General features: G+C 46.5%; 1 protein-coding gene across 1 annotated transcript in view; it reads right to left on the reverse strand.

Moving 5' to 3' along the window:
• LOC119183991 (uncharacterized) overlaps positions 1-15,252 on the reverse strand; it is a 19,197-nt gene extending 3,945 nt beyond the window's left edge. The window contains exons 1-7 of the mRNA XM_075884697.1: positions 14,512-15,252; positions 10,608-10,748; positions 3,676-3,764; positions 3,040-3,146; positions 2,112-2,261; positions 1,899-2,045; positions 671-824 (exon numbers count right to left, since the gene is read on the reverse strand). Of these exons, the coding sequence (XP_075740812.1) occupies positions 3,098-3,146; positions 3,676-3,764; positions 10,608-10,748; positions 14,512-14,673 (441 nt within the window). The 5' untranslated portion in view covers positions 14,674-15,252 and the 3' untranslated portion in view covers positions 671-824; positions 1,899-2,045; positions 2,112-2,261; positions 3,040-3,097. The remainder of the gene's footprint in view (positions 1-670; positions 825-1,898; positions 2,046-2,111; positions 2,262-3,039; positions 3,147-3,675; positions 3,765-10,607; positions 10,749-14,511) is intronic.
• Between the last annotated feature and the right edge of the window lie 4,748 nt (positions 15,253-20,000).

The raw sequence follows: 20,000 nt of genomic DNA on the forward strand, positions 1-20,000 counted from the left end.
TTTACTTGAACTCTAATTGGTCATTCGTTAATCAAGCTTAGTTTTCTCTGTCCCATTGTATGTATTTTTTCTGCCTCAGTGTTTTCTATGTTTAGTTTCCGTGTTCTGTCATAAAGGTCATGTGTGTTGTTACCGCGTCGTCTCAAAGTCCATTTCTCCTCGCACGACACGCAAAACAAGCGTTGACGAACCTTGGCACTGATAAAGAATATTTTTCATTACACCCGGAAATGAAATCCACGGAGATGAAAAGAAGTGGATGGGAATGCGCCTATGGTTGTATATCGATTGGCAGAGCACAAGACGCGTAGATAGAAGCTCGTGAGTTTGGACCATGCTAATTTAAGGTGTTTTTCGTCTATCCTTCTCACAGTACAGTTTAAAAAAAAGAATCAAGGTCCGCTACATTCGTCTTTGTCCCACTGTTGTAAGTTTCATTCGGTAAAGTACAAATTGAGTCAAGTTTTAGGAGAAGACTGAATGACAAAGCCACAAATCTGCTTGATTTGTAAGAACAGTGACGTTTCATCCTTTGGTAGCTTTTGTGACCTACACAGAATTTCTTAGAAACTCGGTTCTACTGAGGAGTCCATGTCGCGTAATCACGTCACCAGCCACACCAGTGGGATCTACCTAGACGAGATGCATTTAAAATGAAGAATTTACGTACTTCCATGGTCACCGCTGGCCGCCGAACGGAGGTCCACCAGGAGGATGCAGTCAGCAAGGTCCAACCTTAATTACCCGTGGACGTCTTCTACCAATAAGCAAGGCCAGGACGTGATGCACGTGAAAGACCTGCAGGATTGGTTCTTGTCCTTTTCCTGCAGCAAATGAAAAGTTTCGGTTTACTTGTTTATAAATTTTAAAATTGGGATGAACCACCCTAGCTGTTATGCAGGACTGTTAATGTCATTCAAAAATTGTATTATATGAATATGATTGAAAATGTAGCAGAGTTCCCCTTTTAAGGAACACAAAGAGCAAATCAAATTTTCGCGTAATAGTGAAGTACATTTTCACAATCACGAAAACACAACTCCCACCGCGACATGACGCTTGATAAGCGAGAAAATTAATGTAAATAAAGTGCGGGTGAAGACACCACCTGATTTTTATCGATATGGGAAGTTTGAGGTCCCAAAACCATCACATGATTATGAGAGACGCCACAGTGGAGGAGTCCAGAAATGCACCCAAATGGAGACGCCACCAGGAGATAACCACTCTAAACACCATGACGTATTAAATTATGTAGGATTCTGCGGGGTTTTAACTCACTTCTGCTAGATAATGGAGTACATTTTCATCAGTGGGTGCCATAGACCTAGAATACGAAGTTTGGTAAAGTTTAATCGAGCCAATGTCACGAATATACGAAAAATACATTTTGATGGTTACGGCACGCACCGAGATTTCAGCGTGAAGTTTATAAACTTATTAGAGTGAAGCTCATGGGATAAAACTTTAGCGTCCTTTCAGGGAAGCAAGAATTTTAATTTAATATTAGCTCAATGTTTCCGATCTTTTTCTAACTATTTAATAGTGCACAGAAATTGCAAAAGTTAGTTATGTCTCGAAATTAGGACGCTGTGTCTCAAAAGCTTAGTCCTGAAGATCCATAATGTACACTCAGGAAGCTTAACACGAACGCTCCGCTGCATGACCTGGACTGCCTCAGCTGGTGCCAGCCGCGACGTGGCGGGCGTTGTTGCCGAGATGCTATCTCTATGCTCGAATACTATGTCGGTATGCATGGTTAAACATCTGAAGTACAAAACCCAAGGCTGCGTGTCACGGGCGTCAATCGAACTGTTTCAGGGCACGCCGCGGAACATTCGAGTTAATGCTTGTTGACAACTCGACTTCCAGTTCAACGAGTTGGCGCGCACACTCACGAGATGTGAAGCTGCTATTGAAGGCCGCTGATTTCGCTTGAAGAGTTGAACTGACAGCACTGAAACTTCCTCGACAGCGATCGAACTCCGGGTCCGGGACGTGCACGAACCCACGCAGGAACATGGCAGCCGCCTTGCCCCCGGGAACTGAAACGTGAGGTACGAGGCAAAGCTCGTTAAAAGGGGAAGTGGGAAAACATGGTCGATGCTTACCACGTCTCCAGTCCCAACCGAGAGACCCACGGGTGATCCGGGCAGGATCTTCTCAGAGGTGAGGATCACTGAAGATCAGGCTTGAAGACCGAAACCGGAGTGGGCAAGCATGACCACGGGAATGGCACACAAGCCGCGGAAGGACGTGGACTGCAACACAGTAACCGTCTTTTAGAAGAGTAGACCCGAAAACAAAGAAATGCAAAACTACTTAGTGCTTCCACCCCGACATGGACCATGGACACTGGGGCTGCTAAATACAAGAAGTTTATGTCGGTTAACGCGACACTATTGAGCATGTAAATGAGAAAACTCCGAATGCTGCTTTGCTTTCCGAAAGCCACGTTTCGCACCAGAAGATGGGTGGCAGAAAACTTGTGGCCGGTAGGGCAAGGAGATTCGGAATGGGCTCTCCCGCTGAAAGGGGACATTGGCAGACTACCTAGTGTTAGGGTATACCTGCCTGGTGTCCACTTAATTGCCCCCTCACCACAGGACTCATGTGGTACCAGCGGCCGCTGCAGAACTTAGTATAATGGGCGTTTAAGACTAGTGCCAACTGAGCAATACCCACTATATGAAAAGCACCTGGAAGGCAAAACCAACCGAACGTGGGCTTTTACGGTGCAGCGCCAGCCTCTCGAAGAAGTCCTGTGTGCGGTAAATTTATCACGTTTGTATGTTGTGTTTGTCCCTTTCGCTGCGTCCTCCCCAGTCAGTCCCCATTCGGTTTCGTCGCGGAGCACCACCGTTGCAACAACCGTGCCTATGTTCTGTTACATAATGGTGCCCAGCACAATGGTGCGAGAAACATGGCGAGGGTGTAATCTTCGAAACATGCCACCGTCTTCCACCGTCTTCCACCGTCTTCAACACTTATCTCGCCACACTTCACTCCTTTTATGTGACCGATTATTGAAGCTCGTACCAATGAGACGTTTTCAGTGCGCTGCTCGTTTCCAGAAAGGTGGCCAGACCCTTGTCCATCACCTCTTGTTAGCAGCTTGTGGCCCAGGCGACACCGAGTTTGTAGCGCTGCAACGACACCCGAACCTTTGATTACTTTTATTTCAGAATTGAATAATTTTACGTGCCGCGATACGATTACAAGGCACACCGCCTGTGGTGGAGGACTATTTCAGTTCAACCACCGAAACAAGTGTGAACGTGCACTGATATTTAGGCAGACTACTCACGGACTGAAAGGAGAATTTTCAGCACTATAATAGTAAACATCATTTCGTTCCCAGCATCAACATATCACATCAGATAATTTTTAGGAACACTTTCCTGCCAGCATCATCCCAAGCAGCCACATTTGCTGCGACGCGATGCGGACTGAGGAAGCAAACGCTCATAGCATCCGTCATACTAACAAATACAGCGCTTCAGCCCCCGACTGTACACTGCGACGGCGTGTATGCATCAAAGTGCAGCATCCGCAGCTGGAAATCAAACTCGTGTCCTCGAGCTTGGAAGCACGATGCGTTAGCTGCGAAGCCTCCATGGTGGCATACTATAGAGACACATAACGTGCATGCAGTATTCTAAATGTAGGACTTACACTTTCGAAAGGCACGCTACGGCAGGCAGCACGCTCCAGCCGGGGACCGGACGCCGAATCAACTTTCGCGGGCAGCGGAAGTTGACGAGCTGAAAAGACACGGGAATCACTCGTTACTCTCGACAGCAAGGCAGAATTTCTGCGAGACTTGCGCGAGCCGGTTTAGGAAGCCTGGAGGCGTGGATGTTGCGCAAGACGCGGAGTTCACTCTCTCCATTCGCCTGAGCGAATGAGATGAAAAACACCGAATCTTGCGACGTGAAAAAAAAAATGGGCGACTCGTGAGAAGATCGAACCGCACACAGAAGCCAGTATAAAAGTGACGTCATTGTGTTGAAAGGACAGAACACGCAAGGCCACAGCACATACGCATGTCCAACCGTCTCTCACGTCCCATCTTTCAAGCACTATAGGGTCATTCGTAGCATAGATATAGCTAGCCACCAACAATGTCTTTTTTAAGAATGGTAGGCGCTCACCCTAAACACGGCTCTAGAGATGTTGGATCACGTCAAAGACTGGCCATGCGTGCCTAGGTGAGAAAAGAAATGAGGGCAAATGTTAACATTGTAGTGACTTGAAAGCTGGAAGGACAGGGACTTGTGAAACTGACAATCGATAGGCACTAGTTATTGTAGTAGTAGTAGTACTATACTACTAATAAAATGTATTTGCCATCAAAGGAAGGGTAGACGGAAGTCGCGAGACAAAGAGGAACGCTTTTAAAGTTGAAATAAGTAGCTAGTAGTAAGACAGTGGAAAAAAGAAAGGGGATAGATCACTTGATCATTGATTAGATTACTCTGGTTTAACGCCCCGAAACGACGATATCAGTAGAGGTCTCCCAACGCCTGTGAGTTCGACATTGATTGATTTAATAAGATAATTTTATCTCACGATGTAGTGGTTCATTTTACACATACAAATGAACTCAAAAAAACAGACGAGGACAAATGAACTCAAAAAACAGACGAGGACAAGGGAGGAAGAAGAAGTGAATGGAAGAAGCCCGTAGCTTCATTTCGCTCTCTTAATTCAGTTATTATATTGAGTTCAGGATCTTTTTACAGTGTGTGCGGTGGGTGGACTGTCTCCAGAGTGGCAGCTAAACATCGGTGAGTCGGAGTTTCACTACGCATCGCGATCAGAGTTGCCCCTTAGCGGGCCCGTGCCTCATACCTGGCAAAGCCCGGGTATGGGGGACAACGAGATGCCGCTAGCGCCAATCCGAGCACCACTTATTCATCCCGCTCGACTTCAAGTTGCTGCAGGCTCAGCAACAATATCGACGTCCCATACAGAGAACAGCGAGGCCTCGCAGTGCAAGAAGAGGCGTAAAGAGGAGGAGAAAGAGGTTGACATCGATGACGCTACATCGACGTATTCCCTTAATGACATGACACAGATGGATACAGAAGCACCCAAGGAAGACGAGGGAGCTTACACGGTGGTCACCCATCACAAGAACCGAGCTACGGGGATACCGGTGGTGTTCAGACCAATCGCTGCCGAAGACTCCTTCTGGAAGGTGAATCCCAATCGCATAGCATCTGAGATAATCTCTGCTATCAATGAGAAAGTGACATCATCAAGAATCAACAGAGACGGAAGTTTTTGTGTTGGAGTACGGTCTTTGTACTCGGCAAACAAGTTGCTGCTGATCAAGAGTCTGGCTGGATTGCCTGTACATGTGATGATACCTTAGTCTTACATGAAGACCCTAGCAAAGATAAGAGATGTTCCACTCGAACACAGTGATTATGACCTACTGGAATATCTTAAAGATGCTGGAGTAATCTCAGTCACACGACAAAAGAGATGGGTAAGAAATGAAGATGGAAGTGCCACAATGCAGCCCATACGTAATGTAATACTCCAGTTTAGACATGACATGCCATTGCCAAAAAGAGTTGCTCTCGGCTTTACGGTTCACACTGTCGAGGAATACATTGAGCCGGCGGTAAGGTGTTACAACTGCCAGAGATATGGGCATAAGGCTAAGACTTGCAGGGGAACCAAGAGATGCAAGGTATGTGCGGGTGCACATGATTACAAAGAATGCACCTCGAAGCGTCAACCTAAGTGTGCCAACTGTGCTGGACCACATCCGGCGTCGTTCTCAGGCTGCTCTCGAAACCGTTTGGCATCAGCGGCACAAAGAGAGAGAATTGTAAAAGGGTACCATAAGATACAAAGAGGTCCAGCACCTAATGCGGATATAGCTGAAGATGTTCCTGCGGCACAAAGAAATGCAAAACAGTGGCGCCACGACTCTTACTCGGAAGTATTGAAGCGCTCAGCACCAAAACATCGCGTTGGCAAAGAAGTCCGGGCCCAGAAACATGCTGAAGTGGAACTTTCTGCCGGGCCAGACACAGCCAAGGAGCCACTGACTACCAAAGGGAAGGGTCACAGCAGCTTGCTGAGGAAAAATTCTTCAAGAAATGCGATCTCGGCGGAGACAGCCGGAAACGAGCAAGTCATTTTGCCAATAATCTTTGCGGCTCTCAAGGCGATTCTACGATCCCTGCCACAAGCAGGTTCTTTACCAGAAGTGAAATTGCTGCTAGATGTTGAGCATCTTCTCTTGTCGTAATCATGGCTACCGGACTATCTAACTGGTACAAAAGAAGTGCAATATTCCAGTGGAACTGCAACGGTTTGCAGAATAAGAGTGGAGATTTTCGCAAATTCGTCGCTCAGCACGGGTTTCCGATTTTGTGTATTTCCGAAACAAGAGTATCCACTAACTTTCGCTTGTCCAATTATGTGGTGTACCAAGCAGAACGTCCTGCTGCAAAAAGCAGAGTGATGTTGTGTGTGAGACGCGATATTCCGCCGACACTTGTGGCTACATCAAAAACAGATGCGCCGGAATTCGTTAGATGCAAGGTGAAGTTTGGTAACGTTACTGTAACTGTAGTTAGTGTTTACGTGCACCCTCAAGCAAACGTTTCATACGCAGAGTTGGCTGCAGTGTGTAGATCTGACCTTGATCCCATAATTATATGTGGTGATTTTAACGCGCACCATGAATTGTGGGGTAGTGAGCGTTGTAGTGTAAGGGGATCTGCTATAGTAAAAATATGCGAAGATTATGGTTACACTATACTAAATGATGGTTCTCCGACGTTTCTACGGGGGCATAACTACTGCAGCGTACTAGACATTACTGTGTGCTCCTCTGAATTAGCGGCTGGAGCAGACTGGACTGCAGACGCTGACACAAGAGGCAGTGACCACTTGCCAGTATTCATATATCACCCAAAGTTGAAGAAAACGAAAAATAACCGCACAACAAGAATTACAAATTGGGCAATCTTTCGAGAACTACAGAGACAAAATCTTGAAACTTGTTCTGACGCAGAAACGTATGCATCGAAGATAAAAAATTTTCTAACAAAAGCAACTCGTGCAGTACCCGTTCCAGATGGGTATGCGGGTGTTGACGCTGAGTATGAGAGGCTTCGGGCAATACGACGCCGATCTGAAAGAAAATATCGGAGGTCGGGTAATTTAGAAGATTTCAAGGCTGCACATAAAGTACATTCTGCAATGCATAACCAACTGCAGAAGCTTTCAACCAAAAGGTGGCAAGATTTATGTGCCTCACTTTCTCTATTTACCTCGGCGCCTCAACTGTGGAACATGGTACGCGCCCTCCGACAGCCAGTAGTCCACTCGAGACCACTACAGGCTCTAGCGCTGTCTCGAGGAGTTAGCGAACGTGTGATTGCCGAAGAATTTTGCGATCTTATACTGAGAAATGGAGAGACCGCCCAAACTAGCGAATATAAATCCTCAGCAGAATCAGCTTCGGCGGTTGTAACAAAGTTCTCTGCGATCAGTTCATCAGATCTGGATGACAGCTTCACACCAGAGGAGCTCCAATATGTGCTGTCTTCAGTAAAACGAACAAGTTCACCAGGAACAGATGGAGTTACATACGCTGCTCTTGCTAATTTGTGCAAAAAAGGAAAATTACACCTGTTGGACATCTATAATAAAAGTTGGCAAGAAGAAAAAGTTCCGGAAAGTTGGAAGATATCAAAAGTAGTACCGTTGTTAAAGCCAGGGAAGAGCCCTATGCAGTTGGACTCGTTTAGGCAGGTTAGTTTGACAAGTTGTTTTTCAAAAGTGATGGAAAAAATGATCAATGAACGAATTTTATGGTGGCAAGACATAAAAAATCTACCAGAAAGCATAGCCGGCTTCAGAAGAGGTAGATGCACAATGGACTGCATTCTGGATTTGGTCACAGATGTGGAAAACCAACGAACGCAAGGAAACATCACTGTCGCTGTATTCCTTGATGTCCACCGAGCATACGACACAGTGAGTCACGTTCACGTTCTGGAAGGCCTGGCGTTACAGGGATTCAAGGGCAAGATACTGCGTTGGATCGCTGACTTCCTGAAGCACCGGAAAATTTTTGTAGTTACGCAGGAGGGCCCAACGTCAGAACATGTCGTCAAGCAAGGAGTGCCACAGGGCAGCGTGCTAAGCCCTACTCTCTTTAATGCAGTCATGGCGCAGCTCCCGTATAATCTTCCACCTAACATCAGATGTTCAGTATATGCTGATGATATAAGTATATGGACGTCTGGTCCATCGTTTTTGGATGTACAACAAACTCTACAGGAAGGATTGGATTATGTAGACCATTTTCTAAAAAAAAAGGTATGGCACTGAGTCTGGCTAAAACAGCCATACTTCCGTTTACATTAAAAAGACCTGGAAATTTCCAGATTATTGTGCAAAATCAGCCTATTCAAATGGTTAAAACTCAAATTCTTGGGAGTAATTTTAGACCGGAGACTAACATGGTCGCCTCATGTACAGTCCCTGGAACAAAAAGTGAATCAGGCCATTCGAATCCTCCGGCATCTCTGCGGGGCCAAATGGGGTGGTACTACAGAGTCGTTATTAGCCCTACATGTTGCCTGGATACGCCCCATCGTAACTTACTCACTGCCTCTGCTGGACGGACTCCCAGCCTCCACCGAAAGGAGACTTCACTTGTTATTGGCAAGGAGCTTGAGGGTATGTCTGGGTTTACCATGGTCAACTTCCAGTGCTTTAGTGTATGCGGAGGCTCGACAGCCACCTTTGGCAGTACTCCGAACTAAAGAAACATCTCGAAATTTAATTAGAATTTTCACGCAACATGAAAGTCATTTTTTAACTGGCGCACTAACGCAAAGGACGGCAACGAGACTACAGGATACTATATCATCATTTCAAGCAGTAGTACCAGAATTTAAACAATGGAAACCTTCAAAACCACCTTGGACGTTGCCACTTCTCAACGTTATCCGTGAAATAGACGGCATAGAGAAGAAAGCAGACATGGCACCTCTAGTAGCGGCACAGTTGGTACTTCATCAGCTTCATGTAATGCATAATGAAAAAACGAAGATATATACAGACGGATCATGCACAGAAGAAGCGTCAGCCTGTGCGGTCTTTATACCTGAAATTCAGAAAAAGAAGATGTACAAATTATCGCACAAATCTTCATCGACGACAGCAGAATTGGTGGCTATCTTTGAAGCAGTTAAGCTTATCTGCGAGAATCCCGAGCCACGAAAATGGGTGATATGCACTGATAGCAAACCTGCTCTTCAGCTAATCAGAAATGTGAGATCACCTTACAAAAATGGTGAAATAGCACAATGTATCGCAGAAACTGTGGAATATGCCTCATCGCAGGGTCACAACATCGTATTCCAATGGATACCCAGCCACATTGGAATAAAGGGAAATGAAGATGCTGATAGTCTCGCGAAGAAAGCATTGAAGGAAGGACGGGATTGCACAATCCCTATGTCTGGGGCGGATATTCGACATTTTATATCGCAAGGAGCTAACCATTGTTCAATGGAGAAGTGGTTTGAGAGCCCTAAATCAATGGAAACGATACTTTATGAAGTCGATCCACACAGAAAATTTTCCATAGCGACAGACCTCCCACGACACCTAGAGACATTGATCCACCGACTTCGATATGAAGTAGCATACACAAACAGCTTCCTGCACAAGATACATCGATCAAACTCACCGGAATGCCATTGTGGTCATGCAGAAGAAAATGTTGGCCATATTCTTTTGGAGTGCGTTAAATACGCGAATGAAAGAGAAAAATTAAAGAACAAATCAGCAAGTTTGCACAGACGGCCCCTCACAATAAAGAAACTACTTGGACCATGGCCTGAGATGCATCTCCAGAAAAAGGCAATAATCTTCCTGACAGACTTTTTAGTGGAGACCGGACTGGACAAGCGCCTATGACTGACAGCCAGAGATGGGTATTATGTAAAATGTGGTCATGTATATACTGACACTAGAGTAGTAAGGTGTGCGTGTAAGTAGTTTATGACTGTGAACTGCGTGAAGAAAACTGTGTATTGGCATGTTATTTGAACTGGTTTCAGTGTGCTATTATGTGTTTTTTTCCTTTTTTTCTTTTCCGTATTGTTAATTTTTTTGGTACCGTTCTGTATTATTATTTTATTTTTCGCTGCAGAACTTTGTGATATGGAGTAGCCGAGGCAATAGGCACCTCAACCTCTCCACAGCAAAACAGTTAAAACAGAACAGAACAGAACAGACGAGGACAAGTTTAAAGTCGAGAAGAGAGCGAAAAAAAACTAACGTGGGTCGACGACGATGCTGTGCCGATTGAAGTAGACGCTGGTATTCTTCGGCGAAAACCACGCAGTGGGTATGCGCGACGGGCAATAGGTGAAATATGAACAAGACGCCGGTTCTCTGAAATGTGATAGGCTGACGAGAAAAAAAAATGGTTCTTACAGCCACGACGGAAGAAGCTGCCCGAGTTACCTGCCTAGTGTTCGCTCAACCTGTACGCGTGCGCTTCCGCCGTGGGAGAAGACCCCGAAGAGCCTCGCCAGCCTGGTTAGCGGACTCACTGAATTCGATGCCATTGTTGAAGCTCGCAGTAAACTACGGCGCTTGCGGTGGTCCCCGACGAATTGCCGGCGATGAAACTCGTTGAGCGTGTGCTCCTCGTCCGCGGTTAGTAGCACCGGTTGCACCTGGCACTTGCGGAACTGCAACGACAAAACGGACAATGGTTCTACTTGATTGATTGATATGTGGGGTTTAACGTCCCAAAACCACCACATGATTATGAGAGACACCGTAGTGGAGGGCTCCGGAAATTTCGCCCACCTGGGGTTCTTTAACGTGCACCCAAATCTGAGCACACGGGCATACATTTCCGCCTCCATCGGTAATGCAGCCGCCGCAGCCGGGATTCGAACCCGTGACTGGTGGGTCAGCAGCCGAGTACCTTAGCCACTAGACCACCGTGGCTGGGCGGTTCTACTGAATCAAGTGAATTGGCTGGGCTTTATGCTGGGAAACATTGGCAAGTTCACTGGACACTCTGTAGGAGATCTAGTTTTCACCCTATAAAGCGCGACGAAACAAAATATCTAGCTGCAAAAGCAGTCGCCGAATAACAGCCAATTAGTTGGGAAGTGGGTGGGCACATTAAACACGAGGACTGGAGACCAGAACCCAAATGTACTTTTTGTCGCCCTGTTCCCTTGTGTTCGTATTTGCAAGACCGCAGTTTGAGGATGTATTCCCACCAATGAAATCAACCGCCCATTGTACTAGATATTTAGATGTCACAAAAAGCATTAAACATTTAGTGAAGATAGTGAAGTGTTGGCCGTCAAATTCAGTACCAGCTCTACAGTCACCTCAGTCTCACTTCAAGTTAAACTCACGCTTAGCAAAGCTCGTTTATAGTGGTAATGATAAAGGTGCTATTACTGCTACGATGGTATAGTTAGCAACACTAATGAAATGATCGCAGAAACATGTACATGCCTATGCGGTTTATATATGGCGTTTGCATTGCCATCTACCGTTCCATCACAGGAACTCAAGGTCAAGTACTTAGCCAAAATAGTTCGCACATGGCATTTTCTATATACAGAGTGTTCCAGTTAAATCTAGCCACGATAAAAGTAAAAAGGTCATAAGAGATCGTATTAACCGCACATTAGCGGGAATCGCACGTATGCGTATAGCCACAATGTTTTGAATGCTATAGCTGTGCCGCAACTGGTAATTAAATACTTGTGCTTGCATTAACGTGTTAATTACAAAGTTGCATGCCACCTCCGCTAACCTCAGAATCTAGCCCTCATAGCAAGCTGAAGTTGTACCGGTTGTGTTCATTTAAAGACAACAGAAATTCCTTTAAGCATGAGAAATCTTAAATGGCTTCGTGCCGGCGAACCCACCACTCAAGAACTATAACAGCCGACCGCTGCACGGCTCAGTACCGAGGTAAACGATGGTTGCGGAATAAAACCTGCAGCTCACGCGACGATAAGCACGGGGTAGTAAGTCGTGAGCGGGGAGAGATAATTTATAAGCATATAAGCAGGAGGTCCTCGCGAGGCCCGACGATCACCACTCGCTACACTCCATGGACAGGAACCCGTCGAACGTTAAAGCAATGATATGCGCCAGATTAGACTGAGATAGCAGACGCCTACTTAGCCTCTAACACCAGCTAGGTTATTGTACAGTCCAACATGGTAAACTGTACAATGTGGCGATAAACGAATGTAGTCATGGTTTGGTTCAACCTGGATGTGAAGCGCTCGAGCAGGGGCGTTAATTCGAGCGTGCGCCTGTTCAATGCTTCGTGGACTTTAAGAAATAAATTCAGGAAAATTTGCGCGGAAAATACAAGTTTCCGGGGTTATTTGAGAGCTGCCAGAATCTGGGATGTAAGCAATTGAAGCGATAATGAAAAAGATTATCGATCAAAACAAAAATAACCCCGGTTATAGACCTACACGCTACCGCTAATGCCCCAATAATATGCCTTTTCTGAACGTAGTATTTAATAATCACTGTCAAAGTTTGGAGGAAACATGTATGGTAATGCCGAAGACTCCCCCCCCCCCCACACACAAGACCGCAGAAAAGTGAATTGATGTGGCAATGTGCTTACGCAAATTAATAAGCTAATCACCACGTTATACGGACACCCCAACAATGCTCTAGACCGATTGCTCTAGTGTTTGCAACTTGTTGCGCCTTGGTAAAAGTTGCACCAGAAACGTATGGCAGCACCAATACAAAAGAAGTAGTTTAGAAAAAATCTGATGCACATTTAGAAACCCGTGTTCGATTACAGATGTTTTATGAAATGCAACGTTTGGCAGCGCCACAGAAACATTGGTTCAAGGAATGCCACCACGATGCAACTTTCTGAGCGTGACGGCGCATATGCTTTACTTTTGGAGAGTTCGCGCGTTTATAGCGCGGGGTATATCCCGAATACTCCTTTACACGAATTACAGAATACATGAAATTAACAGCAATGGAAATACAAATAATGCACAAATAAGCAGCAAGGCAGATCTGCAGGTGCAAGCCCGTTCACTTAGCACGAAGACAAACGAAATGCAGTGTCATCTCTTGTAATAGTTTACATGAACACGGTATATGCGACGAATACACTACACGACGTCCTGTCACAGCAGAGACACAAAAGTAATACGAGTATGACAGCAGAACGCAGCGCGACCACTGAACAAATCTTACGCACAAAATCACTTTTAAAATGTGAGCAGGCAATGCAAGTTGGCAATGGTGCGATATATTGAAACACGGTAACAGGCAAGCGCAAATAAAAGTTCATTTACTACATAACTCATTTTCAGACTGTGCTGCACGTGTCCAAAACGCTAAACACCCAACCACATGAACGCATTAGAACGCCTCAATACTAGACGTGTACGTTCGGCTACGCGTTTAAGGATAGGGTGCGCAGTTGCACGTTACGGACACACTTTCTAGGAAATCGACACGACACCTCATCTACAGGCCACGAAATGAGGCGACGTAACGCGGAGGTGTCGACTGTAACACGCGCCCACAATGAAAGGCAACCATGACCGCAGAGCCTATGTGCACGTGCTAGTTTATATCATTGCTACGTAGTAAGCTGCCGAGTCGCTACGGTGGGAGATATTCAAAAACAACTTACACCCTTGAAAACGCCCGTATTAATCCTAGGTTTAAAGAACAATGGATGCGATTAACGGATAAGCTAGATTCTAGAAGCGATGTGGCCATACACGTTAAACTACTGAGATACGAGAGACATGCTTACTCGATGCAAGGCCGGCAGCAGGTCCGCCAATAAGGACTTGTCGGAAGATTCTTGGTGATAACGTAAAGACCGTCGGCGATAGCACGGAAGATACGCCGACGAGGCACGGGGCGTGCGAATGAGTCAGCACTCCTTGAACAAAAAATATTGTTTGCCTACGAGAGCGTGCAGAAAAAAAAAAGGCAGTCTCACAGATAAAGCTAGGGCACGAGACCACGGCTCTCGGGTCCAACGAAGGAAGTCGAAGTTATGAAAAAAAGGGAAGCATTAAGGCAAAGGGCACACTCGAACAACAAAATAAAAAAAAGGAAAAGCCTGGCCAATTGAAATGGATAGTATCCTTTGGCAAGTTACGGAAAGGATGTACACGAATAGGGTTTAGTGTTATGATATCGCTCCATTTCGTGCTTTGGTATACTGGTCACCGAAAGACAGGTTCTCGTTATCAATACGTAAGCTTAGAGTTGACAATGATTCCTGACAACCCCGTAGTAGTTAAAGCACTGCGATGTTTGTGCGTGTTAACTGAAATTATGACCGTTAAGCGCAAAACAAGCAAAAAAAAAGAATTGTACGCTTACACTGCACCGCATTTGCGGAACTTGTTAAAAGGCTACGACGAGCACGATTGAACTGTTAGGGGAAAAAAAAGGAGGTTAACCAACCAATAGTCCACCCGCAGCACGTCCCGATGCGAAGCGTTGTGCAGCCTTCAGACGTGGCAGAAGTTCAGACGTTGGAGCCCTCCAGGTGTGGGATCGAATAGCCGGCGGGGCAAAGAAAAAATAAAACACCAGGGTGCCAAACAGCGGCCCGCGAAAACCCATTCCGAACCAGTACAAGAAGACTGCCTCGAAATGATGGCCTCGGAGACGCAGCGCGCATCCCGGAGGGGTATTCCTCCCGTGGACAACAGCTGACAAAGCTACCTGTCTTATCTGCCTGACTAACCACGAGCTCCGCCTGACACGCGCATGTTGTCCACGGGTATACCCGAAGTGGGAGCACTGTCCAAGGAACCCATTCCGCTAAAGGTTCACGCAACTTAAAAATTTCGGTTGAGCTAAGAAACTATAGCGAGCGGTGTCCGGTGGACACGCTCCCACACCTTGCCGGCTTGCAATGGGGGGCGCTCATCTTTTGTTTTTGCATGCGATGCCGACAACGAAGCTCGCGGTGGTCCTCGGGGAATCGCTAGGCGACGCAGGTCGTTGTCCGAAGTTCCGTAAGTCGAGGTGAAGTCCACGCGGCAAAAAAGTTCAAGGACAACGCGACTCGCACGTACTACTACACGCCCCGTGCGTGAACATCGTGGCAAGCCATTACATATGGCGCCCAACTGCCGTCGCAAATGGCGCAGCGCGACTGGCAGCGATAGTACAAAATGGAGGTCGGCCGCCCACCCGTGGCTTTTTCACACCAATGCCACGATATCGGCGCATGCACTGCTGTGGTCCGCTATCATGTTCCGCCGTTACGTCACGAAATCGGCCGTGGCCGTCTTATCGGCGCGATCTGTGCGTGGCCTATACTGCAGCGGAGATAAATGGAATGAAAAAAAATATATTGACAGGAAATGTTGAATAATGGCGCGCGCTATGCGTGGTCGTCGGGCTCGAAATGTCCCAGAAGCGCCTAAACTGAAGAGTGGTCGGATCGCTTCCGTGCAGTACCCTTCTCGCGTTACCTTGCGCTCTTGAACTGCGACGCAATTATTGGCGTGACTTACAGTTATGTGACCAACGTTCTGAAAAAAAAAATGAAGTCAATTACATTTCAGAAGTCATTGCTTCAAATCCTGCCTCACACATTTTCTTGAATCCCTTGAAGTGACGATCCGCGTTGTTTCCCTTATTCGTACATCAAGGGTTTAGGAAGGATATTACGGGCAAAAAAATATATCGTGGTTCACAATTGGCATGATATGGAATGGTACTTAAGAGGTAACTTAAGCAAGGTGCATGTTATTTATTCACACAGCTACTGGACACAAAGCGTCGTGACGTGAAGATGAATGTGAAAACGTTGTTCCAGTCTGATTAATTGAAATGAACTTTTATTGACCAGAACCAGTGTTTCCAGGCTCGAACTCAGCAAGGCGGGAGTCCCTCTGCCACGAATCGTCTGGCTACAAATCACCTCCCTAGTTCTGATGACGTGTCCTCGTTGGTCGTTTAGGTCCCGTGCGGAGACCTTGGCCTCACCCATAGCCTCCTATATACTTCTATATAGGAGGCTATGCCTGACCCCGTCGCTCTAGTGGCTAAGGTGCTTGGCTGCTGACCCGCAGGTCACGGGATCAAATCCCGGCTGCGGCGGCTGTGTTTTCGATGGAGGAGAAAATGCTGTAGGCCTGTGTGCTCAGATTTGGGCGCACGGTAAAGAACGCCAGGTGGTCGAAATTTCCGGAGCGCTCCACTGAGGCGTCTCGCATAATCGCCGAGTTCAAGGCTCGAACATGAATTCAGGCCTAGCTCTCAGCTTTTCTGTATCAATGAACATTTTGCTCGCTCTCCGTATGATTTGGTTTGTTAAAGGGCCAGTTAACAAGTCCAATGACCAAAAATTGTCATAAAGAAAAATATGTACACCTTCACTTTGCGAACATGCTGCAGCAAAAATGTTGTTGTTGTTGTTCAGCTATAGGTAGTGGCGCATACCCACTATGGGGGATCGGCCGAGAATCGAGTGGTTTTAAAAATTTCCCGGGAGGGGAAGGCGTAGACCGTCGTCGTAACTGGTTTAGACCAATTGACGAGCTGCGTGCTTCGTCAAGTCATCGACCGGTAGCGGCGTCACTGCGCGTGAAAGGAGGATTGGTCAAGCGTATACAAAAGGCAGACGGGAATCGTTTTTTGAAAATGGAGGCCCAGCGCGGCGCATAGCGCCGTAAAATTCGCAAAACGTGATCGACGCGGTCTACTCTACGAATTACCGAGCTTCTTTGGGTGGTGTGAAAAAAAAATGTCGAAGCCTGTTGATTGGCCTTTTTAGGTTGCTACTGGTGACCGTTTTGTTGTAGCGAAGGTGCCTCTGCGTACAGTCCTTCACCCACATCCTTCACTGATGTGCTGATAAAAATAAACGCTGTTTTTGTGAATGTTATTTATATAGTGGTCGGTTTAGTCGAAAGGGCGAAGCTATAAATTTTGGCAAACATGAATTATACCAGAACGAACGCGCATGGGACCGGCACTTCGGTATTATTATCCGGGATTTAACGTCTGAAAACCACAATATAATTACGATTGGGGTAGAAACCATGTGACGATACAAATCAGTGCATAACTAGTCAGATGAGCTGGCAAGATTAACTGCCGAGCGAGCCTGTAAATATCTATATTCACAGCTTCGCAAGTCGGGTACAACATTTATGTAGAAAACATATAGGCTCTGCCCCTAGAACCATTGAACCTGCTCTTCACCTGTGGGAAATGATCCTGCTCGAACCACACGTACTTTTTCTTGGTGAATGTAAGTATTACGTACGCATATTAGGAGTTACAGGCCCATTGTTACTGCATTAAAGATCACGTTTAGTATTGTCATTTTATTGCGAAAGCAATTGTAGGGCCACTCTCGTCTGGATCTCGGTGTCGGCGTCGATTTCATGCACCATATATGTATACGTATCGGTATATATGAAAACGCAAAAAAAAAAAAGTTCCAGAAAGATAAAACTCCGGCGAGCGGAATTGACCATGGGACCTCCACGTTCTGAGTGCGAGGCGTTAACCACTGAGTCACCGAGAGGCACCTCCTTGAACGTTCAAACGGCAAGCTATTCGTATCTACCACTTACCGCTGTTAGAGGGCATCTTGGGGGGGGGGGGAGGGGGAGGACTATCGTGTTTTCAGCATTATCAGGAAGATGGCGCAGTGAACGCGCGTCACCACATCGCGCGGCGGCGCCCGCTCCAATCTCCTTCGCGTATTTCGCTCGGCTTAGAGAAGAGGAGCAATGCTCCCTCGCGCACCATTATCTCGTGGTGGCGAGGAGAGGAGGATCGTACGTCTTGGCTGCCCTCGCGCTTTACCCGCAAAGATTCTGCTGTAGTTACCGGGCGCACAATGGTCACTGCAATCGTTGCACAGCCTCAGTTTGCGGAAAGGGCCCGCTTTTCAGACACAGCGAAGTAACAAATGAGACGCTTATTCGCGTGCCTTCGCACCTGTGAGTACGTTTCGGGCGTCATTTGTGCGTGAGAAACAAGGCACACGTTTTGAACTGCTTTCCATTCTGTGCGTGACCGTTCAATTTGTTGATATCGCGTTCATCGCTTGACCTCTGCGGAAAATCTGTGACTTTTTTTTGGGGGGGAGGGGAGGTTGTCGGTAAACGGAACTGGAAAACATATTCGGCCCTTGCTCAGTGTGTACAAACAGTGGTTTACGAGTTCCGCTATCCGGTTGAAATAGTTATACAGGTCAGACTCTTTAACGACCATCTACGCAAACACTGGTTAAACGTCATTAAGTAGAATAATTACGGTCATTTCTGTGTACATTGTTTGGATTGCGATTGCATACCAATGCATGGTTCTTGCACGGCTCTGGCGAAGCACAAAGAAAAAGACGCGTGAAAAATTACCGAAGCCCAAGCTAACACTCGCAAGAGTGACCATCAGTGAACCATCAGTTGGCCTCGTAAATAGAGAGAGCGTATTTGGTTGGCTATAGTGTGTGGACTGGTGGTGCCACTGTGCGTGAATGAATAGAATCCTGTTTCCTGGAAATTAAATAGTGTGAGTTAGCGTGTTGTGGTGTCGCCTCTTTTGTTTGCCAGCGCTGAACATGTCAAATAACTTCTCGAAATTTTCGAGGGTGCTAAATTTCAGTACATGAAATCAGTGAAACGTATGCAGTGTACTCAGGACTCCTCGCTGGCAAGAGATCCTACACCGCAGTGGCGACGGACAATGCGTGGTCGAAGAATAGAAGCGTTGCCTTGTGTACTCGGGATCGAGGAGGACAACACGTGAAGCCAGCTTCGTGGAGACGATGCGACTGCTTTGCGCTTAGACACCACCGAAAACAGTCTGCTGAAACCCTGGCTACTGAACTCGCACGGCTGGTCCATTCCGCTGCTCGTTTTCCTAAGGTGGGGCACGACGGACAATCTTGACATTTTTTTTTCCTATTCCTCTCGCGAAAAGTTCCACAGTTCTCGATATGGCGTGCCTTTTGAATTAGCCTGGTTGCAATGGGTTTTTTTTTCCTTGAAGGCAGAAACGTTCACTGCTATCATTGGAAGCTAGGGAACGTTCTCTCCCGACCCTATCTGTAAATGCATATTCGGATAATCTGGCTTGTGGTCAGCGGGAACGCGTAGATAAAATTGCTAAAAAAATAAATAAAGAGATGAAGTGCAGTTAGGCATAGTAGAAGAGCCAACTTGGGGGTGATGTTACTGATACCCTGACTGATACCCTGATGAGAACTGATACCCTGACCTGGCCCTCGGCGCTGTAAGCGATTACATATGTCCATAATCCAGCCTGTACGCACTGTTCACATCTGTAACCCCCTTACTTGTGCCTCCAATGACACTTTTCAGAAAATAGACGAGTTTTCTGGCCTAAACATCTAACTCTTCCATATCACTGGCAACAATCTACGAATAAATCTTTGAATGCACACGCTGCCTGTTTTGCCAGTATTTATTATAACGCGATGCAAATCCTTTCATAGAAGGAAGTCGTGAACTTCTGCAGAACAACCAACAATTTGTCGAGGAATAAAATAATGTTGTCCTGGGCTTAACGTGGGGTTCTTAATGTCCCGATAATTGCAGGTACAATCTCAATACTCTCGGGTTGCATGTTACGATGGAGACGAAAATGCTTGCGGCCCGTGTCCTGTGCGGTGGTGTAGATTTGCGCTCTTCAATTTACGGGGTGCCTCATAATCAGGAAACGACAAGCAAATTGGGTGAGGTGGTCAGGTTTCAGGGTGGAAATATAAAGCAGCCCACAGGATGGAGGAAGGATGAGGCACACATGGCGCCGCGTGTGTGTGTGTGGACGTCTTCCCGTCTTTCTTACAGGTTCCCAGTCACGCTGATTCAGCTGGTGTCGTAGTCAGTACAAGCACTTCTGTAGCAGATGTCTCGGGTTCGCTCTTTCTGTGGTCGGTCTTTGGGAGCAAGCAGAAA

Source organism: Rhipicephalus microplus, unplaced genomic scaffold, assembly GCF_043290135.1.
Source record: "Rhipicephalus microplus isolate Deutch F79 unplaced genomic scaffold, USDA_Rmic scaffold_43, whole genome shotgun sequence".
Classification (NCBI taxonomy): Eukaryota; Metazoa; Arthropoda; class Arachnida; order Ixodida; family Ixodidae; genus Rhipicephalus; species Rhipicephalus microplus.